This window comes from Embiotoca jacksoni, unplaced genomic scaffold (assembly GCF_022577435.1).
Source record: "Embiotoca jacksoni isolate LCO1_2020_lvr unplaced genomic scaffold, fEmbJac1.0.p SCAF_2, whole genome shotgun sequence".
Taxonomy (NCBI): Eukaryota; Metazoa; Chordata; class Actinopteri; family Embiotocidae; genus Embiotoca; species Embiotoca jacksoni.
The window spans coordinates 10785676-10808190 of record NW_027185340.1 but is presented as its reverse complement, the minus strand read 5'-3'; the positions used below and the strand labels follow the sequence as shown (position 1 = coordinate 10808190).

Genomic DNA, 22515 nt, shown 5'->3' with positions numbered 1-22515 from the left:
CTGGATGCTGCGCGAGGGACCCAGGGGACGGGGCTGGGAAAAGGCTCTTGTACACCAACAGGATGTCACGGTAGGTTACACTCAGGACACAGAAGGAGAGAGTGAGACTTGAACCGCGAAAACTAGTTGGACTTCGTAGGAATCCAGAGATATGACCGCGGCTTTGAATGACCTCACCTGGCTCGCCACACAGTATGTAGCACACATACGGTCAAAACTCACATGTGTGCGTGCGGTACGACACTACAGTGAAGTTTGGCTTTACGGCTTCAATCGGCTGCAGTATTGTTTTGACTGTTTAAATGGCTGCTAATTTTAATGAATAAATTGTAGTGCTTATCTTATAGGTAGCTGTAAGTTATTAGTTGTTTGTTAAAGTGTCGTTTTCATTCATTGTTCTTGTTTGCAACAGATCTGGAGATGCTGAGCTGAATTATTGAGATAAAGACAAGCTCAACCAGCGAAGACAATATCTCCTCTGTTTGTCTCTGCTTTGCAACACTGCCTCCGGGTCCACGTTTCACATCGGCCCTGTTTGTGCGCAACGAGCCGGCAGCTGGACTGTCTCTCATGTCGTCTCTTATATGATGCTGCTGCTGACACTGACAGGGGTAACAACACTGATGATGACGATGATATCTAAAACTGGCCTGTCACACAGCTGGCAGTCCTGCGGCAGACACACACACACACACACACACACACACACACACACACACACACACACACACACACACACACACACACTCACTCACTCAAATGTTGTTTGTCTATTAGTAGCGGAGCAGAAACAGAAGGAGCTGGTCAGTGTGGAGTCAATGCCAATAGCTCCGTTTATCTGGAAGCTCTCCAAATACATCTCTGCATCTCAAGACGGGTTCGCCATCTGGACACCAGTGACCATGGCCCTGTAGACCTCCTGTGGGTGAGTATTTAAAACGTGGGGACAGAGTGCCGATGGTGCTTAAAATCAGATGGTTTCCGTAGTTAGAAGCGTTAACTGGGCCGATTTCAGTGCCAAACAAAAAGATTGTCACAGCTTTGCCTTTGTTGTTACTGCTCATTGTTATGCCTTCAGTGTAGTCAATCATTAAGTACGCACAATAAGGCTTGTATCTCTGATATTTTAAGAGGCCCCGGCGGTGCCAGGTCTAACACTGAACAATAATCACGAGTTATAAACAGCTTCTGTTCTCTGAGGAAGTCCAAACAATGGGTCTGTATGAGCACCGCTTGGTTTCTTTCGTTTGAAATTTTAAAGACAGTCTGTCTCACTCTTGTGTTTTTAATATTATTATTATTTGTCAGTTTAATTAACAAATTGTATTTTTCCTACATGTGGTTGCTATCATTGTGAAAACTTCCTGCTCATTATTCAGGATATTTTCAGTCAGGTATTATTTTTGTTCAAAACATTGAGGAGAAACCAAAGTAAATGATTAAGTTAGGTCTTTATTTGTAGCCTGGAGCTACAAGTTGTGATATTTTTCCTGCTCTGTGTACTGTAAATGTAAAACGGAGTGCCACATGATCTTAGTTCAGGGATTACACTGCGAATAATATAATTTTGCCCGTTGTTACAACAACAGTCCCTGCTCTCTTCTTGTCACAGCAGCTAGAAGCTCTTTCAGCATATCAGTCAGCCCCCTTGCTTTCAAATACCCTGCACAGCTGTAAAGAATTTCAAAGTTAGTGGCTTATAGCAGTTCTCTCAGCTTCGGTGGTTTCTGTAAATGTTTAATTTCCTCTCTCTCTTTCTCTCATTCTTTCCTTTCCTGTCGGGTGGCGAAGGGCTTAACAAATAGACGGCTGTGGTTCGTCCTCCAGAGGAGAGCGTTGAACAGGTGAAGCTGAACACCGCTCTCATTAGTTACACATGCAGTCACCTGCCACTCACCAGAGACTCGTGGCAGAATACGGAGGTTTGCTCAGCTGTTTCTGCCCTCACTCTGGAGACACTTGAGGAATGGCTCAGACTGTGTGACTGGATGTACGCTCAGGAGAATATACTGTGCTGCTGGGGACCGTGCAGATAAGAGAGGAGTCATCCAGCCACATTTTGGCCTGGGGGACAGTCAGTAGTTTTGTTCTCCAAGTGGTTCTTTTTCATGTGACTGCATATGTTTAAAGTCATCTCTGTTGGTTGATTTTTTTTTTTTTTCCGTTTCCTTATGAAACCTCTGATTCCAGTGTAAAATTATGATCTTAATGACTTATATGCAATATGAGAGACACATACAGATGCTATTATTTGTCTCTCAGTGGTGTGTGTGTGTGTGTGTGTGTGTGTGTGTGTGTGTGTGTGTGTGTGTGTGTGTGTGTGTGTGTGCGTGCGTGCGTGCGTGCGTGCGTGCGTGCGTGTGTACATCGTCATCAACGCTGATTTCCATCTCTATCTTTTGCAGTTGGAGCATCTGTCCGAGTGAGTCCATCATGGTCAGCATGGCGGTTCAGCTCCTCGGCTTCTTCTTGGGACTGTTGGGGTTCGCAGGAACTGTCGTCGCGACCCTGCTCCCCCACTGGCGCAGCACCGCCTACACGGGCTCAAACATCATCACAGCCACCACCTACATGAAAGGCCTGTGGATGGAGTGCGTCTGGCACAGCACGGGCATTTACCAGTGTGAGCTGTACAGATCTCTGCTGGCTCTGCCGCATGACCTGCAGGTACTTCCCCATCTCTGCACCCCGACGTGGAAGCTTTATCTAGAGAACCTTAAGTTAACACGAGAAAGAGCTGGAACAACAACAAAAAAATGTGCCATCGCTGTGCATGTTGATAATCCATCAAATGAAAATGGAATTCAACTCCATATCAGTTTCTCAGATACGAGGGTTTGCTGCTCTTTTCTGTTTTATATGATTATGAATTCAATATCTTTTGGATTTAAAGTTCAGTTCGGGAAAACAAATTTCAAGAAGCCTCCCAGGACTTATAAAATCTCATAGACAAAACAGTTCATCGATTAATCAAGAGGATAATCAGAAGATGAATTGCTAATGAGAATAACCACTTAGTTGCAACAGTTAGTTGCACATTGATTTGGCATTAGTTGGAAGGTCAAGGAGCTCTGTGATTTCAGGAGAGTGTCCTTTAAGGACTGTTGAATCTTAGATTTACATACATTCATTTATTATGATTTTCTTTAAACCCAAAGATCAAAGTTCTTGTCTACTGTACTCTCCCCCACATTAGGCTGCCCGGGCACTCATGGTGCTCTCCTGTGTCACCTCAGTCCTGGCATCTGTGGTGTCTGTGATGGGGATGAAGTGTACCCGCTTTGCCCGCGGCTCGTTCGTTAAATCTCCCCTGGTGCTGAGTGGCGGAATTTTTTTCCTCTGCGCCGGGCTCCTCTGCTTGGTCACCGTGTCCTGGACCACCAACGACGTCATCCTGGATTTCTCTAACCCGTTCCTCCCCAGCGGGCTGAAGTATGAGATCGGCCTGGCCGTGTATCTCGGTTACGCCTCGGCCTTCCTCAGTCTGAAGGGGGGGCTGGTGCTGTGCTGGAGCAGCAGTGGTGACAAGTCTCGGAGCCCCCTCTACGTGCAGAGGAATCAGCCATCATATCCTCCCCCTGTCCTCAACAACATGTATCTCCAGGCTCCACCTTACAAGCCCCCAGAGGCCCTGAAGGATAACCGCGCTCCCTCACTTTGCTCCCTCGCCAGCAATGGCTATCGGCTCAACAACTACGTCTAAGACTGCGGGAGATACAAATACAACAACGTATGTCTGTAATGAAAGCGATACTCAGTCAGAGGAACACTTTGCGTACTTATTTTTATTATTTTCATGGGTATTTCTTATTTACTTTAATATCCATAAAGCAAGTAATGGAAAATGGCAGACCAGTAGAGTGCATTAGCATGTTTTTCCAAAAATCAAATGTCATATTTCAAAGAATATTTGACAAACTGCTCAAGCTTTTCTCTAACTTTGACATGACTAACCTTCGAGCTTAACAGAAACTCTGAACTACTTGAGAACTGAACCCTGCAGTCTTGCTGCTATGCACCTGAAGGACCAGAAGGTGGCGATATTTTACAAGAAATAGTCACAGACGAGACTTTATGAATCAGATTCATAAACTCGATGTTGTAACCTTCATGTTAATGGATAAGCAATAGCTCGGTTGCTTCCTCGTTGTATCCTACTTTCCAGTTCCAGTTAACTCTTTCTGACAGACAATACAAACACTTCTGCCCCTTTTAAATGAAGAGATTATATTTAATGTCAGTATTTAATGTCTCAAAATCCTTTTAATGCCAAAGAAAATAAACAGTTACACAATACTGTACGTGATGTAGGTGTACAGTTGTAATTAATAACATTGATTGTTGGCTTTATTTTTGTTTAGATGTGCGAGTTGAAAAGTCCCCGTGTTGTTCAGGCTCCCTTCTCACCTAACCTACTGAGACACGGGACTGGAACGAAGCCATTATTAATACTAACCTTTGTTTTTTTCCTGGTATAACAAGCCAAAACATCTGCATTAAAAGGTCTGCTGTAAATTTATGATACACCTTAGTATCATAAATTTACAGCAGACAACGGAGGTCAAAGTATCACCTATCACCTTAGATAGGTGATACTTTGACCTCCGTTGTTGAAAAAAAAAAAAGATTGTGACAGTTTAACACGCCCTCTGAGCACCAGACTTGGTAGTGGAGATCTGTGAAACTGTAACTTTCATGTTTCGTTGCCGATTCATATTCTGACACCCTCAACAGTGATTTGTGTAAATCTTGAAGACGACACTGGATGGCGACAAAGGTCCTTAAAGAAGGCAGCCAGAAGCCTTTAGTTCGAACATTTCAACTACATTACATAGGACACAAGTTGCTGTGCGTATTTATCCACTAGATTTGGGTTTTATATGAATTTCTCTGATATATTCTGAGTAGTTAGCATATAAATGATTTATATAAACATGTAGCCACGCAGACACTAAGGACGTGTCACGAATCAAGCAAGTCACTTGTCTTATTTCCATTAGTCAGTATAATAAAGAGATACAGAACTAGAAATGAACAAAAGATATAGGATTGCTTATTGGCATAATTTGCTACTTACTGTGTGGAACTTTGCTGGAAAATGAAAAAAGAAAATGTGTTTACTTAGAAATTATACCAGCGGAAATTACATAGTATGAAAAACCATGAACTAAACATTTCATTGAGTAGGACCACAGATTCACTTAATAGACCATAAATGTTGGTAAACATAAATGTTGTTTCCTCATTTAAAACTCCCATTCAGGCATGTTCAAGATGTATAAAAGAACTCTACTTTAAATTGTAGTTTTTACCTTCATCTCTGAATGTCCATTTTGCAAGTGGGTTTCCCTTTTCCACATGAACACTCACGTAAGTTGTCTGTTGTTCAAGGATTTACTTTTAAACGTGAAATCCTTTGCAGGTTCACTCTTTTGGTAAGCCCATAAAAACCTTTTTGTTTTGGCAAAAGAATTTGAACCCGTCTTACAAACTCTTAACATATATAATTCTGCACCGATAGAGAAGTAATATTAACCAAAACAAACACATGTTTTGAAAAACAAACACGTTTTGAATAAAGGGTGTTTATAATACATATAGATATATACTGTACTGTATATACTGTATATACTGTGCATTTTATATTTTATATTTTTTACTGCTATTTTATTGCTTTTCTATTATTCTATTATTATCTTATTTATTAAAAATTTCCCCTCGGGGATTAATAAAGTAACTACCTAACCTAACCTTTAAATAAGGGTTAAAGTTCAGTCAGTTCAGCACCATGGACAGCGGTCTGATTGCGACAAGGAAACCTCCATAGAGTCAAAGGTCAGAAGTGTAATATGATGTTGTGTTGGGGATTGTAGTTCCTTTCTTGATGGTACCAGGTGTGATTTGAATGCAGGCTATATGAGTTGACAGCATTTGCAAGCTAAATATTTAGCACCTGAAGGAAATATGCGTTGGGAACTCAAACTGACAAAAAGTAATGCCCTGTGAGTCACCAGTTATTGCTGCCTTCTAATGGATATGTTTTTTCAAACACACAAGCTGATCTGAAAGTTGTGTAGATGAAATTCCAAAACCTTGGAGAGAAGTGGTGCTCTTGGACGAAACAGCCGAGTTGTGTGCGTAAGGTGGCTCATTAAATGAAAATGTAATCGTATTCAGGGCTGACATTCTCAACATTACCACCATACAACAAGCGTTTGCAGTCGCGTCTTCATTATGGAGCAAGCGGGGACCTGCGGAACATCGTAAATCAGGCCTGAAATGTAACCTGGCAAAAAGAAGGTTTCTTCCAGTGCCAATATCGTATTATGATATTGGAAAGCGGTTGTGCGTCATGCCACTCTCTATTAGGTGCTATTTTCGTCCTGCCCTGGAAGACATTCATCCACCATCTACCCACCCTGACAGCACCCAATAAACCCACCACTCCCATTCATCTCCACCCCTCCACCCTCTCTCTCCCTCGCTCTGTCCCTCACCTCCTCTCCAACCTACCAGCATTTTGTGACAACGTTGTGTTTGGTCGTCCAGGAGGATTACACAGTGGCACCTTGATATTTTACAGACAATTGTCTTTCACACTTTTTTTTTAATCCACTTTTGGGGGCCCTACTCCTGTGATCTGTTTAGACCTGTTTCTCCAAAGGCAAGGTAAGGTAATGACAGTTTTTTAAAGATTATTTTCTTTAACTAATATATGATGGTAGAATGTAACTGCATTCGACTAAAGTGACAAATGATTTAAAGAGAGATCAATAATGCAATACTGGCTTCTTGGAACCATGGAGTCAGCGCAACGGGGAGGCGAAACCTACGGTTGGCTTTTAGTGATGTTGCACATCGGACACAAAACCCGTAAACATCAGTTTTAGATCCTTTTTTGGTTGTTGGTTGGCAGTTTTTTTTTTTTTTTTTTTTTTTGACGGGTCTTCGCGTTTGGAAAGCCTTAGTGGACTTTTGCGCACAGTGGTTCAACAAGAAACGAAAGCATATCGGTCCAAATCTTTCAATGGAGTACCTTTGAGTATGTACCTTTTAAGAATAATGTACAAAATTTGAAAATCTAAAGGTAAAGTAAATCGGCCCAATAGTTGATTGAACAATAACTGTAAAGTGGAGCAACACGGCGCGCGTAAAACATGTTCTACTGAACTGAATGATTGACAACAACTGCAACACTCAATATGGGAACTCCTCGATAAACACCAGTAGTTTTGGATTATTTATTTTTTTCCCGAGTGACATATTTTGATTTGATGACACATGATGGAGTGCCGTTGTTCCTCTTCCTCTCCTTGGCTATGCACGTCAGTTGGATACGGTAAGGTAGGTCCATATGGTCCTCATAGATTTTACAGGACACTTCCAATTATAATCTACTGTCGTGGTGTTTTCAACGAGCAAGAATGTGCGAACAGTTTATCATATATTTTTGATTGCAGGTACTTTATCACACATCAGCAATCTGACACCGCCAAGCGAAGGATACAAATTGCACTCACAAATATGCTATAGGCGTTTTCCAGCCTCAATGTGTAAAACGCAGTGGCTTTCTTAAACTGTACTTTAAAAAAAATGTTGCCATTGTTGTTGTTTTTTTGTGTCCCCCTATAATTATTTTATCTTTTGTGTTCTGACTTGGAAAAACACTGGCACATTTGTGTTCAATGTAACTTTAATGAACAGAGAATTTTTTTTTTTTTTTTACATTTTCACAATGATATTTTCAGTGTGAGGAGTATCTGTGCGCACTAAACATGAAGTTGGAATTTGAATTATCCTACTTTCTATTCTGCATCAGGTGCAAGGTGTGGTCGCTCTCCACATTAAACTGAGAATTTATGTGGTTGCTTTTAAGAAATGCTTTAGTCTCAAATGGTGTTTTAAGGTTCACGGTGCGTTAATAGGTAAGCTCATCATATGGGTAGTCATGTTCTATGTAATACTCGCTGACGCATTGAAATTACAGCCGGTCTGAAGTTTTAGACCTGATAAAAAAAAAAAACGGTGTTAGACGAGGTGGGGTTTCTGAATTTTCAGTGCATTAGAAATGTTTCTCTTCCTTTGTTTCTTTAAAGTTCTCTCCATGAGTTTCCAGTCCTTGCGCAGTAGCACTTGATCTCGGCGGGAAACGGACGAAAGGAAGATGGCCATCCACGCCGAGGGTCTCGTTGCTATTGTGCTCTTCTATGTCCTGATTCTGTTCGTGGGCATCTGGGCTGCGTGGAAGAATAAGAACTCTGGAGTTAGCGATAGCGGAGACCGCAGCGAGAGTATCATGGTCGGTGGAAGGGACATCGGATTGTTCGTTGGTGGATTCACAATGACCGGTGAGTTGGTTAAAACTAGAATTAGTCTTTTTATTCGCGTGTGCTGGTGGCTTTTACGCATAAGCCGTGTGCACATTTTGGTGTTTAAGAGGTCCAAAAAAAGAGTTTCACTTTGAATTTAACCAGCTTCGATTTTTACGCACTTACAGCGCAGCGGCCACAATTAGGTTTTAAATTAAGCTGCCACAACTCTCACCATTTAATTCTTTGCATTTCAGAGAATATAAAAGAACGTCTCCTTTGTTTTGTTTTTTTGACGAACGTGAGTTAATTTCTTCTTCTTTTTCAGCCACTTGGGTGGGTGGAGGCTACATCAACGGAACAGCAGAATATGTTTACCTGCCAGACTTTGGCCTGGCCTGGGCACAGGCACCTTTTGGTTACGCCCTCAGCCTGGTAGTAGGTAAAAACCAATGTTATTGTATAAGTGCAGGCATTAAGTAGCCTATACTGCAAAAAAAAAACATGGGCTTATAAAGAACTGTGTACAGTAAGAATACAGGAGTAGCTGCAGATAGTTAATATTGATGTGCTTATTAAAACAAATCAGTGACAATATACTGCTTCATATATTTAAATGAATGTAAACACATATTATGTAGCAGTGTAGTAAACACACACACAAACATACAAATTCAATAGGCTCCCTATTCGCTACTAAAGAAGCAGAAACACTCTTCAGGTCAAATTATTAATGTTAGATAATGTCATTTATTGGGGTTTTGTAAAATCCACTCTGTAAAATTGTCTCTTTATGTTATTTGTCTGCCTTGCCTTCATGTCTGACATCACTCAGGTGGCCTCTTCTTTGCCAAACCCATGCGATCACGAGGATATGTCACCATGCTGGATCCCTTCCAGCAGCTGTATGGAAAAAGGATGGGCGGCCTGCTCTTCATCCCTGCACTCATGGGAGAAATCTTCTGGTCTGCAGCCATTTTGTCTGCCCTGGGTAGGTGATGAATGGGTGGGATCTTATAAATGTGAGCCTCATCATTCTAGTTCCTTTGCCTTCGATGTCTAAACTTACTACAACAGGTTATCCAGATTTCCGTGCAGTTTTTGCTTCACTCTGACTGATTGTGTTGCCATGCAGGTGCCACTCTCAGTGTGATCGTGGACATAAACATCAACATGTCAGTAGTGATCTCAGCAATGATTGCTATCTTCTACACCCTTGTTGGAGGACTCTACTCCGTCGCATACACAGATGTGGTCCAGCTCTTCTGTATCTTTTTGGGCTTGGTGAGTTTATGATCAACGTCTGCTCGGCTAGACACTCTGAGACGATAATGAATGACTGCACTGGACAGAGTACAAGGGAATTAAGTAAAACAGTTACCTGAAGGTAGGATTAGCTAATGTTTCTTTAAGGGATTTAAACACTTTTTCTTCCAAAAACGTACAAAAAAATATTCTGTCTATATATATATATACAGTACACAAGCTATCATGTCAAAATGTGGATTAAAATATAAACAAAAAGAAACATCTTGGAAAGTCAACAGTAAAGAGATTCGAAAGAGTTTGGATCAGTAGAAGTTGATTACATTATCAGCAGTATTAAAATGTTTTGGTATGTAATGTGTATATTGTAGTAATGTTTGCATTCTGATCCTCTCCTCTTCATTAGTGGATCAGTGTGCCATTTGCCCTGTCCAATCCTGCCGTGGCAGACATCAGTGTTTCCGCCAAGGAAGCCATCTATCAATCTCCCTGGCTGGGGAAGATCGAGCCCGGAGACAAATGGCTCTGGGCGGACAACTTCTTTTTGCTGGTAAGCTCTAACTTTTGTCACAAGATTCATCGTGTGACATTATTTTACCGCGAAGTAAATTTCAGACACATTTTGAAAGCAATCAAACTGTCAATGTTGCAAACAGTGTTTTAGGGTGAAGCTCAGGCTAAGGGCATTTAAGTTTTGTATTTGTTTGTTTGAGATACAGACTTCTCTGAGGATAATATCTAATTGGTATTTTTTTAGACTGTTGACTGTTTGGAGTCTGTATTTATGATGGTGTTTCTGTTTCTAGATGTTGGGGGGGATTCCCTGGCAGGTCTATTTTCAACGGGTTCTTTCTGCCTCTTCAGCTACCTACGCCCAGGTCCTCTCCTTCATCGCCGCCTTCGGTTGCTTGGTCATGGCCATCCCCTCGGTCCTCATAGGAGCTATAGGGGCTTCCACTGGTAAATACACACACACACACACACACACACACACGAACCAGGCATTCTAGACTGAAAGCTATTAGAAGGGCACTCAAATCCTAATAATATTGAAATGTACACAATTTAAGCCTGTCACTGCAGATGTGGAAGTTGGTCAGGGTATTAAAACAGTTCTGTTTGTAAAATGTGTGCAAGTTTCTCTTAGTATTTTCATGAGAATAGCTTTCAATATTAATGCAGTTCTCTCTTATTTACATCCAGATTTGATAACAATAAAAACAAACAGACGTATATACAGTGTCCCTGATGATTTATACGCTCACACTTGTCATGTCTGGTTTGCAGCTGTTCAATCTGATTGCTCAGTGAACACACACATATCAGACACTGATCCATGAATGGTGTGCACACACACAGATCCCCACATTGGTTTGGCAGTTAATGAAACATCATAAGACAATCAAAACATCCAGGAATCTGATCATTTATTCAAACAGGAAAGAGTGATCAAAGAAAGCACCATGCCTTCATGGGTTGTTTACACCCCAGCAGCTTTTTTTTTTTTTTTTTTTTTTTTATTTTTTTTTTATTTTTTTTTTTAGATGCATACAGTGTCTGGAGGGTAAACAGCAGACGGATCCTGTCATGACGGGCAGAGGAGAGCCATCAGACCATGCCGATTTAGTGAATATTACATCTGAAAGGGGAGCTAATTAATGTGGTACTTCTGAAGCTGTTTCATGTATAACTTTCACTAATTAACTGCCACTTATGCATATCCAGTAATGGGAAAGAAAGATGCCGATTGAGGAGGAAGAGGAGGGGTGGAAAAGTGGTAGAAAGATGGATGTCAGAGAGTGCTAAAGCAAAAAGATTGGGACACAAATGATGTCAAATTGTTTTAAGGAGGACAAGAGGGGAAAATATTTAATTTTGATGTATAAAGGGCAGAAAGAAAATGCAAAGATGATTGACAGTTCTGTTGGGAGACATCAGCAGGTCAAACTGCACAGTGATTGAACACCTTTAAAATGGAGTCACTGGGCCAGTTTTAACCACAAATAATTATTTTAAATCAGTATTTTATATTTTTAAATATTAGCTTCTTTATCCACATATTTTCAAATACAGTATTCAGTGTTTTCCTCTGAATAATATTACGCCCTCATACCCGCATACGTTTGTACTTAATCAGCTCAACATGTCCTATCAGAATCAATGGCTCCTTCATGATGTTAGTCATTATCAATGAAATGATCATTAATCAAATGTACAATTAACATGCATTTAATCAACGTAATGTGTTCTTTAATATGTTATAAATTCAATGAGCCATTGGTTAATCAGTGAATTCACCACTTAGATACAAAATGGATTTCAAATTTTCAACCAGTATCCATCATTTTTATCTTTTGTCTTATTACTGTGGCTTTCCCTTTTCTTTAGACCTACAGAGCAGCATTAGATTTATAATCTCTGCTGTATTTCAGCACGTAGACACATGAAGCTCTTTTGTTTTTCAGCAACTAAAACACACGTATCAACAGGGAGCATACTAATAATAATTATGGTCTCAAAGTGGGACTTTTTGTCTGAATCAGATTTAAAAAATTGTAACAAAGTAATCAGTCCAGGTTGGCCAGAAACATAATTCTAATAATCTTGAAACATAAACATGTGTCAAGTAGTCTACAGCCTGCTCAAATATGTATGTTGTGTTATTTTCATGCCTTTTTTTTTTGGTACAATTTAGGTAAATACTGTTCAAACACAAATATAATCCCTGCAAAAAAAACCTGCTGTTTGGTTGGTAAATAAGGTGTGACATATTTGTTTACAACAATCGTTTTTTGACAACTGCACGTCTCCCATTTCCTTTTTCAGACTGGAACCAAACTTCTTATGGTTCCATCCCTCCGAAGGATAAGGACGAATCAGACATGATCCTTCCCATCGTACTTCAGCACCTCTGCCCACCCTACGTCTCTTTCTTCGGTCTGGGGGCAGTGTCGGCCGCGGTCATGTCGTCGGCGGACTCCTCCATCCTCTCAGCCAGCTCCATGTTCGCCAGGAACATCTATCACCTCGCCTTTCGGCAGTCGGTAAGAGTGCCAACAACATAACGAACACAAGTCTGCCCAGTTTGAGCCAGTGGTTGCAAGCATTGGCTGACTAATCGCGAAATCAATTTTATTTTCATCAAAGGAAAACAATAACAACAACAAAAAATAACAGCACAAATCAAAACAACACTTGCTGTATTTACTGAAAACACAAAACTTGACAACAACATTGTTTTAAAATGGTCTCTTTTCCCCAAAATGGAAATCTTTTTCAAATGTGGGATATGTACAGTATCTCACCATGTACACTATCTGTTACACAACCTGACCTTTTCTTCAGCACCACCAAAAGGCTGATATGTGTGGTGGTGAAATATGCTAAAAACTGTTGGATGGTCTGACAGCATTGGATACGGACATTAATTTGCACCCTTAAGATGACGTGATGACACTGCATTTGAACTCTTCATCGTCATCTGGTCAAAATCTGCTTTTAGTGGTTCAATTCATGACCAAAAATTGACAAAACATTCCGTCAATTTTAGCTGTGTTTTGTATTTAATGCTATTCAGCAAATGTTAGCATGCTAATATGCTAATTCAGGATCGTAAACTTTACACCTCAACGCTCTTCTGTATCAGTAGCTGAGCTCTAGACTCATTTCTTCTGTTTCCTTTTACACCTTCTTGTTCTAAACCTTGTCTTCTCGACCTTTTATGCTTCTCTCTTCTCTGTGCTATCTTTTTCTTCTCTTCTTTAGGCCACAGATCGTGAGATTGTTTGGGTGATGCGCCTCACCATCTTTGTATTCGGAGCTCTCGCCACTGCTATGGCGTTGCTAACAGGATCTGTCTATGGCCTGTGGTACCTGAGCTCTGACCTGGTCTATGTCATCATTTTTCCCCAACTTCTGAGCGTGTTGTTCGTCAAGGGCACCAATACCTACGGTTCTGTGGCTGGCTATATCTTTGGTCTTTTGCTGCGCATTGGTGGCGGGGAGCCCTACCTCAAACTCCCCCCATTCATCTATTACCCTGGCTGGGTGACCCAGGAGAGGATCCACCACCTCACTGGAGACGTTGAGTACTTTGTCCAGCAGAGGTTTCCCTTCAAGTCTGTGTCCATGGTGGCATCCTTCTTGGCCAATGTGGCCTTTTCTTACCTGACAAAGTACCTGTTTGAAAGCGGTATGCTGTCACACAAGTACGACTTCCTGGATGCCGTGGTGTCCAAGCATAGCAAGGAGATCATGGACAAGGCCACGCTCGTGAGCAACCATGATAACATAATTCTGTCAGAGATGGCCCCCGTCAAGCAGGTTCTGGGCGCATCACTTGCTGGGACCTTCATCAACTCTGAGCTCCTCAGTGACGATGGGGGATCTAGTCCAGAGGCTTTTCACGATGAAAACTAGACAACAAAGGCACAAAGAAAACTAGAATTGAGGAAAATGAAGGAATAGTCAGAGGCATCAGCGTTCTTCAGGAAACTTGCTACTGCCACACTGGGAGACAAATCAACAGAATTCTGCTGTAGCTTCTAAGTGACTCCACAAGTTTGTTTTATGATGGTGACATTGTGCCTCCTTCTTTTTTTTTTTTTTGAGACTCCTTGCCTAGAAACAGGAAACGGACTCTCAATCAGCTGTGCAAAACATACCATACTCATTCTTTAGTTTTCTTATCATGACTCTGTGATTCTACAACCACTTTAATTTAAGTGCTGCTACAGTGACCAGAGGAACCTCCAATGAGCATACAGTTGGCCGATGTGAGAAAGTCTACAAGGGGTTGTTGTGGGTCATGAGAATAGTGCAATATCTAACCAATGAACTGTGTCCACATCTGCAAAGCATTGTATATGTATGTTGATTTATATACATTTGTGTACAAATGACAGCGAATGCTTCAGGAACTTTTGTCAGACTTTGAGTTTTAAGTTTGTGTTGAGTCAATTTATTAATAGAGCAATAATATTTTTAGGATCTATGTTGTACAGATAGATATATTATATTGAATTTGCTGGTTACAGTCTTTGGACCAGTAGATGTTTGCAGATTTGATTTAGTGTGTTCACCTTGCTCTTAATCTTCCTGTCGTAGTCACTATTTCCAGATACAGTCGTTGTGAAATGAAGGACCTCATACCACCATGATATTACCAAACCCATGACTTGCCAAACACAAGGTTTATGTTGGATGATTCAGCAAATTCCCAGATTGAGTTCAGTAACAACTCTTTTGATCAGTCAATGCCAGCATTTGTCAAATTAGTAATTTATATAATATCCACCAAAATTTGGTTGTTGTCAAGATTAAACCGAACAACAAATCAGTTATTGGGATACTTGGCAGCAGCGCAATAACACAACAAGGTCCTTATGAAGTTAGTATGGCAAACATGTCAGCAAACAATAGATTATTTACAAATCGAGAAGATACACAGCAACATTGGCATTCATTTGAAATCGTGTATACGTCTGATTAGCAAAAGTCCAGTAAGCTCTGTCTTTAAACTCTGTTTTGGTCTCCACCATCACTTGTGGAGCCTGATCTAATGGATTAAAATAACCACAACCTCTTAACACCGCATTATGTGGTGATAGCATTTAATGTGTTAAATGATACGCTGGTACTACGGAAACAATGCCAATGGTAAGTCATTAACGATTCTTTGTCATGGTAGTCACACTAATCAGAGTCAGAGAAGCGATGCGGTTCAGATGGTGTCTGTCCAATTCTTTTTTTAAATTATTATTTGGAGGAGGTGGATTGGTTTGATGGATAGATACAACAGTACATGTCCTGCTTACTGTTTTACTGTTCCCATGACAGCGAAGGTTGCGCAACTTTAGCCCACACTGCGTTTCAAGCCATCATTTCAACCCAAACCATGACCTTTTAATGACCCTAACCAAGTGGTTTTTGTGCCTAAAAATAACCTGCCCTTAACCTGCAAATTGTCACACTGTAAAACATGAATAATTTAAACAGTGATTGTCACAGTTTTGAAAAGTAGGAATGGAAAAAGGATCTCAGAGAAATACGTTGACAGACCTGGATCTCCTAACACTGTATTATGCTGTGTTGGCTCATAGTTTAACACATTGCGTACCACCATGTGGATGTTGTTGGTTATTTCACAAATTTCTGTGAGATCACAATGCACCTGTGGGAAATATCTGAATCTTACATTATCAAATGCTCAGCATCAGCTGGTCACTAATATGGCAGGTTGTGTACAGTAGATTTAAGTAGTAATAGTAAAGTTGTGGGCCCATAAAACCAAAACAATGAGCTAAAAGACGCTAAGATTTCCTATAGAGCCGAGCTTTTGGCACTGAAGGTTTGCACTGAACTTAAAATGTATTTGCTGAATCATCATGAATGAATGTAATTAGATAAGAGCTATAATTTTTAATACACACCACCCTGGTGGAGTCAGATTTAAAGATCTAATATAAACCACTCCATAGTTTTTAGACTTGTGAGAGTTTTTTCTCTGAACCTTCCAGGCAGCCATTAGCTTTATATATTTGGATGCATTATGAAGCTCACTTTGCAATTTTTGTTTTCGTCAAACTGTGATGGGAAGATATCTTTGGATTTGGACCTTTGCATTGAGAACTGCATTACTACATAACATTGACAACAACAAAGCACATGTGTTCATTTTGCAAGCAGATTTTAAAACTGACTGGTACCTAATCGCTGCCTGGAAATTATGAAAAATCCAAAATATGAATTTTAACAGTATATGTCATTGAGCTCATAGTCCATCAACATGATCTCACAGAAGTTATTTTCAGTGTGTGTGTGTGTGTGTGTGTGTGTGTGTGTGTGTGTGTGTGTGTGTGTGCGCTTCTATGATGGTTTGTTTGCTCATCCTAAAGTTGTATTGACTGGCCAGCCACAGCAGGTTAGCAGAGACAGGAAATGATTGTTCCTCCCGGGATGGCGTTAGTTGCACCGGTCATTATTGATCTAATCCGCAGTCGATCAGCCCTCAGGACATCTGAGTAATGCTGCACAGAGGTTTGAAACGTTGGTTTGAAAGGATTTGTTACAGTGTGTTATACACAGTGATGGAAGTTGGTTTATTGCTTGAGCACCCTCTCATATTTCCCAGTATCGGTCCTTCCATTGTCACATATCTGGCTGCTTTTAAACCGGCAGACACGCTGCCTCCCTCTATAAGGAAAATATCGTGAACTTTGGCATTGTTAAGTGTTACTATTGTCCGGTTGACTTCATTGTGTTTATCTCCTCTCAGCATTGTTGTGGTTTGTTGGTGTCTCTTTGAATCCATGGACTTGCCTTAATTTAAAGGTCAGCGGTGGAAAATGAGTGGGTTAGGAACACAGTGGAAAAAGTGACAATTTGGATAATAATGTTTTCAGTTGAAGGGTAAGGCTAGTAGTATTCCATATTTTATTTTTTGTCAACAGTCCGTACCACTTAACATCAAAACCAACATTGTGTTAGTCTCCCAGGATTCTCGGTGTTCCACACAACCTCTGTAGCGACAGTCAGAGTTTATCGGGTCATTTTTTTTAAAAGGTGGAGCAATTTCTAAACACAGCTGGGTGCTGCAGTTTTAAGGAATTGTTTGTTGGAGACTATTTGCACCAGCTGATTTATACACATTTAGTGATCTATTGAAAATGTACTGCAGCAGGATGGTGTATGTTAGCCTGGTATTACGAGACCCAAATTCACTGTGTGAATATCTGGGTCTAACCACACTCCATTTGGGATTGTTTCCAGTCATTGCATCCTTATGGGCTTAGACCTCGGGTTCATTTTTAAATCTACTGGAGTAGCCTCCAACTAATCAGCACTGACCACCATGAGGTATGTTGAACACCGAAACTCACCAAGCTGTAAACAACAGAGCTCCTCCCCCAATGTTAGCAGAGTGCAACGACATGTTGGTAAATGACCATTGCAGACTTTGCAAAGTAAATTTAACAACACAAGGAGCATTATTTTTGCTTCGGCTTCAATTCCTCAATATTTATACTCCTAGATAAAACGGTTCGTTTCACTTCATCTACCTCTGCCACCATTACCATCGTTGGAGCTAGAATTATATTAAAAAAAACGCCCGGACTCAATGTCATCACTCTTATTCGCCAACACTGGTCCCTGATTAGTCCATCCTTTAGAGTGGCTGAGCAAACCTTCATGCGAAGAGGGTTTCCAGACTATTATCACAGCGCAGACTGAAACTGTAAGCAATAGCCCTGCGGATCCAAGCTCGCTGTATGTGCGACTTTGCTACAAAGTCCTTCGTTCTTTGTAAAAAATTAGCAGATCATCAGGTGCATCCGTGTCGTCATCCGTGTTGGTGATACTTGTTAGTCGGGTCATGTAATTGTTGATTTTGATGTGTTCATGGTATTTCGGTGACAATTAAAAAAATCTAGAATAACAGCAGACTTGATCTTTAAGAGTGGCAGGGAGGTCTTGTGGTTAGGTTTTACCAGACCTGGAGGAGTCTTGACCCTTCTATGCAGCCATATCTGCTGAGGTACAGTCAGACACATTAAATCCCAACCTGACCCGCCCCGACTCAACTCCGTCGTGAGATTGAAGAAATGTCTCCGATATGACTTCAGCTTTAAGTAGAATGGTTTGACGGCTGGTCTGATGCTATGCAAAGTGTCAGGCAATCTCACTGGATTTAAATGCGGATGTAAACGTTCCTCCTCATTAGACGAGTGTGTCGTGGCTTCGGTTCATCCACAAACCTGAACACACACACACAGAAAAGAATCAGTGTCCGCTGTTGGACTGACACATTTGTGGCTCTATGTCGTAAATAACAATGATGCTGTATTTTTGTGTGATAAATGTATATAACAAAACAAAAACAGACGAACAAACTAGGTTTAAATGCAGCATTGAAAATGATGTTTGTTGACAGTGAAATTGCAGCTATTTATTTATTCATGCAGTGTCTATAAGAGTATAGTTGTAAACATGTGAGGTCAATTGAATAAATTATATTAATTTAGCACATTCCTCATTTGGTCTTCTTTCTCCATGTTTACATTACATTACATTTCATTTTGTTTATTATGTTTACATACTGGGTTTAAAATGTATTAAATTTGACAGATGTGTGTGTGTGTGTGTGTGTGTGTGTGTGTGTGTGTGTGTGTGTGTGTGTGTGTGTGTGTGTGTGCACGTGCTTGTATGCGCCTGCTTGCATTACTCGTGCTATGACATACTGTAAATGTGTTTACACAGTCAAGTCGTGAGGAACTGCCTTTATTTGGAGATTACAAACAAAATTAGTTTCCTATTATCTAAGGTGTTCAATTTCAGGGTAAAGACTTTTTTTTTAAGGTGTTAGGACGAGGTTTTGCCAAGACTCCAGGAAATAAATGTAAATCTCTGAAGTGATGAAAACACGGCTCTGTGTGTGTGTGTGTGTGTGTGTGTGTGTGTGTGTGTGTGTGTGCGTGCGTGCGTGCGTGCGTGTGTGTGTGTGTACGTACGTGTGTACTGACCACCGGAGGGTTTAATCTCGGGGTTGCCGCCTGCTTGGAAGCATCAATCAAAATGCCCACCTCAGAATTTTATAACTGCCAAAACTGTCAGGGCTGTCAATCTCTCTCTCTCTCTCTCTCTCTCTCTCTCTCTCTCTCTCTCTCTCTCTCTCTCTCTCTCACACACACACACACACACACACACACACACCTTTTTCGAATCCCAGAATGACTACAGTACTCTGACCCCTTCAAATTGTGTTTTTCCTCACAGTAATGAAGTCCACCTCCCACCAGCAGTAGGAGAAGGTTATCAGGTGAGGGATACTTGAAGCTCTATCATGTTATAGGAAATTATCACTCATGATTAAAGTATATTAGAGCGCTAAAGTGATGACAGGAAAAGGATAGGACCTTATTGGCAACATCAAACATCAAGGAACAAAAGGACATCTATGCCTGTGAAACTTTGGTATTGTTGTCCATGTTAGTCATATCTAGGATTTCAGACAAAACCCTGTTCTTTTTTTTAAATGAACTCCAAACCACAAGTAAAGCTTGAAAAATAGTAGCAAAGGCTAGATTAATTTATTGTTTTGAAAGTAATTACCAGTTTAGATGCTTGAGCCTTAAGCTATTACTTAATTTAATGAGTCTTAAATGACTCATTTTGTGCCAAATTTCATTTTACATGTTTAACAAAAAGCCACATGATAACTAAATCAAAACATAATGAATAATTTATTCATTTATCCTCTTGCAGCACAGGATCTATGATAGTAAACCTTAGTTTGACTAACTTTCTGTCTTAGCATAGCTTAACATGACATTTCAGTGTTCTTCAATTGCATTTCTCTCTCTCACACCCTCCACATACTCCGAGTGCTTCTTAAATATTTATATTTCTCTACAGTGTTGGATAAGACGAAGATAAGATGGTAAGTCATTATGGTTCCATTTAGAAACTGTTCCCTGCATTTCATTACATTAAATTGAGAGTCATGTTTCAATCTCCTAAACTGTCAAGAGGTTTAAAAATAACTGAGTTTATTTCATGTAGATGATAAACTTCTCACTGTCAATGCTTCATATTGTAGGAATCCTGGTGTGCACCTTCTACCCCTCTAGACTGTTACCGAACAGAAAGCTATTATTCTGTGTGTAGAGAGAAATTGAGTCATGTGAGCAGGTATAAAAGTTATCAGTGTAACTGCCAAGGAAACCTGTCACAGTGTCAGATGATGTGCCTGCAGGTGACATGAATGAGATCGGTATGATCTCATCAGAGTCAAAAAGCAGCATGTTGAAAGTGTGTTATAATCTCACACGTTGAACAGCAACAACACTACTCAAAGAAAAGGAATCTAAAGAGCTAATATTAATCACTTTACAGTGTGATAACATTTCATGTACAGAGCTGTAAGGCAACAAAGTCAAATGCATCCATATACAGTATGTTGTATCTGACGATGGTCATATACACTGAAATGGTTCAAACAGGGATGGAACCAGTAATGAACAAGCAGCTCAGATGGATCAATGTCAAAGCAAATTGAATTAAAAAAAAGAAACACACACACACATTGTCAGAGTGGCGCTTTAAGGAAATCGTCATTTTGATGATGGAAAAACAACCTTGAAAACACACTAGAAATCTGTCATTATTAGATTAGATAAGATATTAATCTTAGAAAACTTTCCATTAGTTTCATTACAAAATGTAACTTTATCATTTTCTCAGGGTAATAAATGTTTCCATCAAACTTTGGGGACATTTTAACAACCAAATCGTGATTGTTCTACTGCAGAAAACGAAGCCGTTTGTAACAAGTTTGCAAGCACGGTTTAAGTTTTTGTTTAAAAAAAAAACCGCAGGGATTTAATCAGATTAAAAGGTTTTGCAAATATTACATGGACTGTCCAACTTAATTCCTGCAAAAAGGATTTAAAATCAATTCATGACCCTTCATATTTTTTTGTCAAATGATGTACCAACAAGAATCATGATTACATGAAAACTGGAAATGATTTACAAACGTGAAAAAAGTATTTTTCTTCCTGATTCCCTTTATGTTTGAAAAAAAACAATCCTCAGACGTTAACCATGCATTTATCACCATAATCCTCTGATTGAACTTCCAGCTGATCGAGTTAGGATTGACTGTTTCTCTCTTTTACATCTCTATGAAACCAAACATGTACAAGACATACATGTTAAGAGACTTAATCCTGCAGGCAAGCCGCAGGCTTTAAACCAAACTCCATCCTCACTAAAGCTTTCTCTGTGTTTGACACAACAGAGAATTCCCAGAGCGTCATCAGTAGTGTGTACTTCACACATGCACAGAAAACACACACACACACACACACACACACACACACACACACACACACACACACACACACACACAGTGGTGTAGCACAGCTCATGACTTGTTCTCTCTAAAATGACAATAAGTCAAAAAGGCAGATGAAAGTGCTGATGAAAAAAACTATAAATTTTTCTCTTGGACTCTTAATATATCATTTATTTATTCATTATTTATTCCCTTACATTGTAATTGATTTGAGGTTTTAATATTAGCTTTGATTAATTCTAAAGAGTAGCTATTTTTGTGGTTTCAGACAGTTTAGATAAATGTACATACATTACATTCAAATCCATGTATATGACAAGCTGTTCTGAATTTAGAAAGAAAAGGATGCGGTATGCAGTAATATCAGGTCTATCTGAAAAATGTTTATTTCCAAAATTTTACAAGAAATTGTGAATGAGACCCGGAAAGCCAACTATCATACCATTAGCTACATCGGCTTATCCATTTCGAGGGTGCTGGGAAGAGACTGGACTCTATTCCAGGAAGGTAAACCCTGAACTGGTTTGCAGTCAATCTCAGGGCTCTGAAAGCCAACTGTTCTTTTTGAGAAGTTTTGGCACGAAGACGCTCCTATTGAGGGTGCTGTGACATTTTAATACGAGCTGACTCAGGAGTCTTCCAAATTTGAGTATTGTTTAATCTTGGCTTCACATTTTATGCAGTGATTCATTAAATCCTGATTTAGGGGCTATAATAGTGAGTTGATCTATCTGGCTCTGTTGATTGCTGTTGATATGATGCTGCTGTCTTTAGGTATGGAGTCCCTCACAGATCTGTTCATAGCCCTATTTTATTCTTTTTGATATGCTATTACTGGGCCGTTTAATTAATCTAAATCTGTTTGGAGATGGAATCCTATAGTGTTGGTGGGGAAGGTGTTACTTCTGACCTGCATCCTTGCTGTTGTGAAGCTTCAGAAACAGCTGCGTGGGTCAGTAAGCACAGCTCTGAATTGTTTGGCTTCATTTGAAAAGAGAGAAAAAGTTAATTACTTTAAGCAATCTTTATGGGACAGTGTAAGCCCAGAGAGGGTATAGCTTCTTACATTTTATACTGATAGGA

General features: G+C 40.1%; 2 protein-coding genes across 2 annotated transcripts; both read left to right on the top strand.

Annotated features, from left to right (window-relative positions):
* Positions 1-1796: 1796 nt before the first annotated feature.
* LOC138200739 (claudin-14-like) lies at positions 1797-3758 on the top strand. Its single transcript, XM_069153611.1, has 3 exons — positions 1797-1844; positions 2406-2667; positions 3197-3758. Exons 2-3 carry the CDS (start codon positions 2434-2436, stop codon positions 3701-3703), a joined length of 741 nt encoding a protein of 246 aa, XP_069009712.1. The 5' UTR covers positions 1797-1844; positions 2406-2433; the 3' UTR covers positions 3704-3758.
* Positions 3759-6533: 2775 nt separating this feature from the next.
* On the top strand, positions 6534-18591 carry LOC138201223 (high-affinity choline transporter 1-like). The gene is made up of 9 exons (XM_069154529.1): positions 6534-6669; positions 8097-8348; positions 8638-8751; positions 9145-9300; positions 9445-9593; positions 9982-10125; positions 10382-10535; positions 12402-12619; positions 13341-18591. The coding sequence occupies exons 2-9, from the start codon at positions 8165-8167 to the stop codon at positions 13992-13994; spliced, it is 1773 nt and encodes a 590-aa protein (XP_069010630.1). The 5' UTR covers positions 6534-6669; positions 8097-8164; the 3' UTR covers positions 13995-18591.
* The last annotated feature ends 3924 nt before the right edge of the window (positions 18592-22515 follow it).

Excerpts from the sequence above, each read along its gene's own strand:
- LOC138200739 (XM_069153611.1), top strand. The coding sequence starts at position 2,434 with ATGGTCAGCATGGCGGTTCAGCTCCTCGGCTTCTTCTTGGGACTGTTG. Across the intron at positions 2,668-3,196 it reads CTCTGCCGCATGACCTGCAG|GCTGCCCGGGCACTCATGGT; the intron begins GTACTTCCCCAT and ends CCCCCACATTAG.
- LOC138201223 (XM_069154529.1), top strand. The coding sequence starts at position 8,165 with ATGGCCATCCACGCCGAGGGTCTCGTTGCTATTGTGCTCTTCTATGTC. Across the intron at positions 9,594-9,981 it reads TCTGTATCTTTTTGGGCTTG|TGGATCAGTGTGCCATTTGC; the intron begins GTGAGTTTATGA and ends CCTCTTCATTAG. Across the intron at positions 10,126-10,381 it reads CGGACAACTTCTTTTTGCTG|ATGTTGGGGGGGATTCCCTG; the intron begins GTAAGCTCTAAC and ends TTCTGTTTCTAG.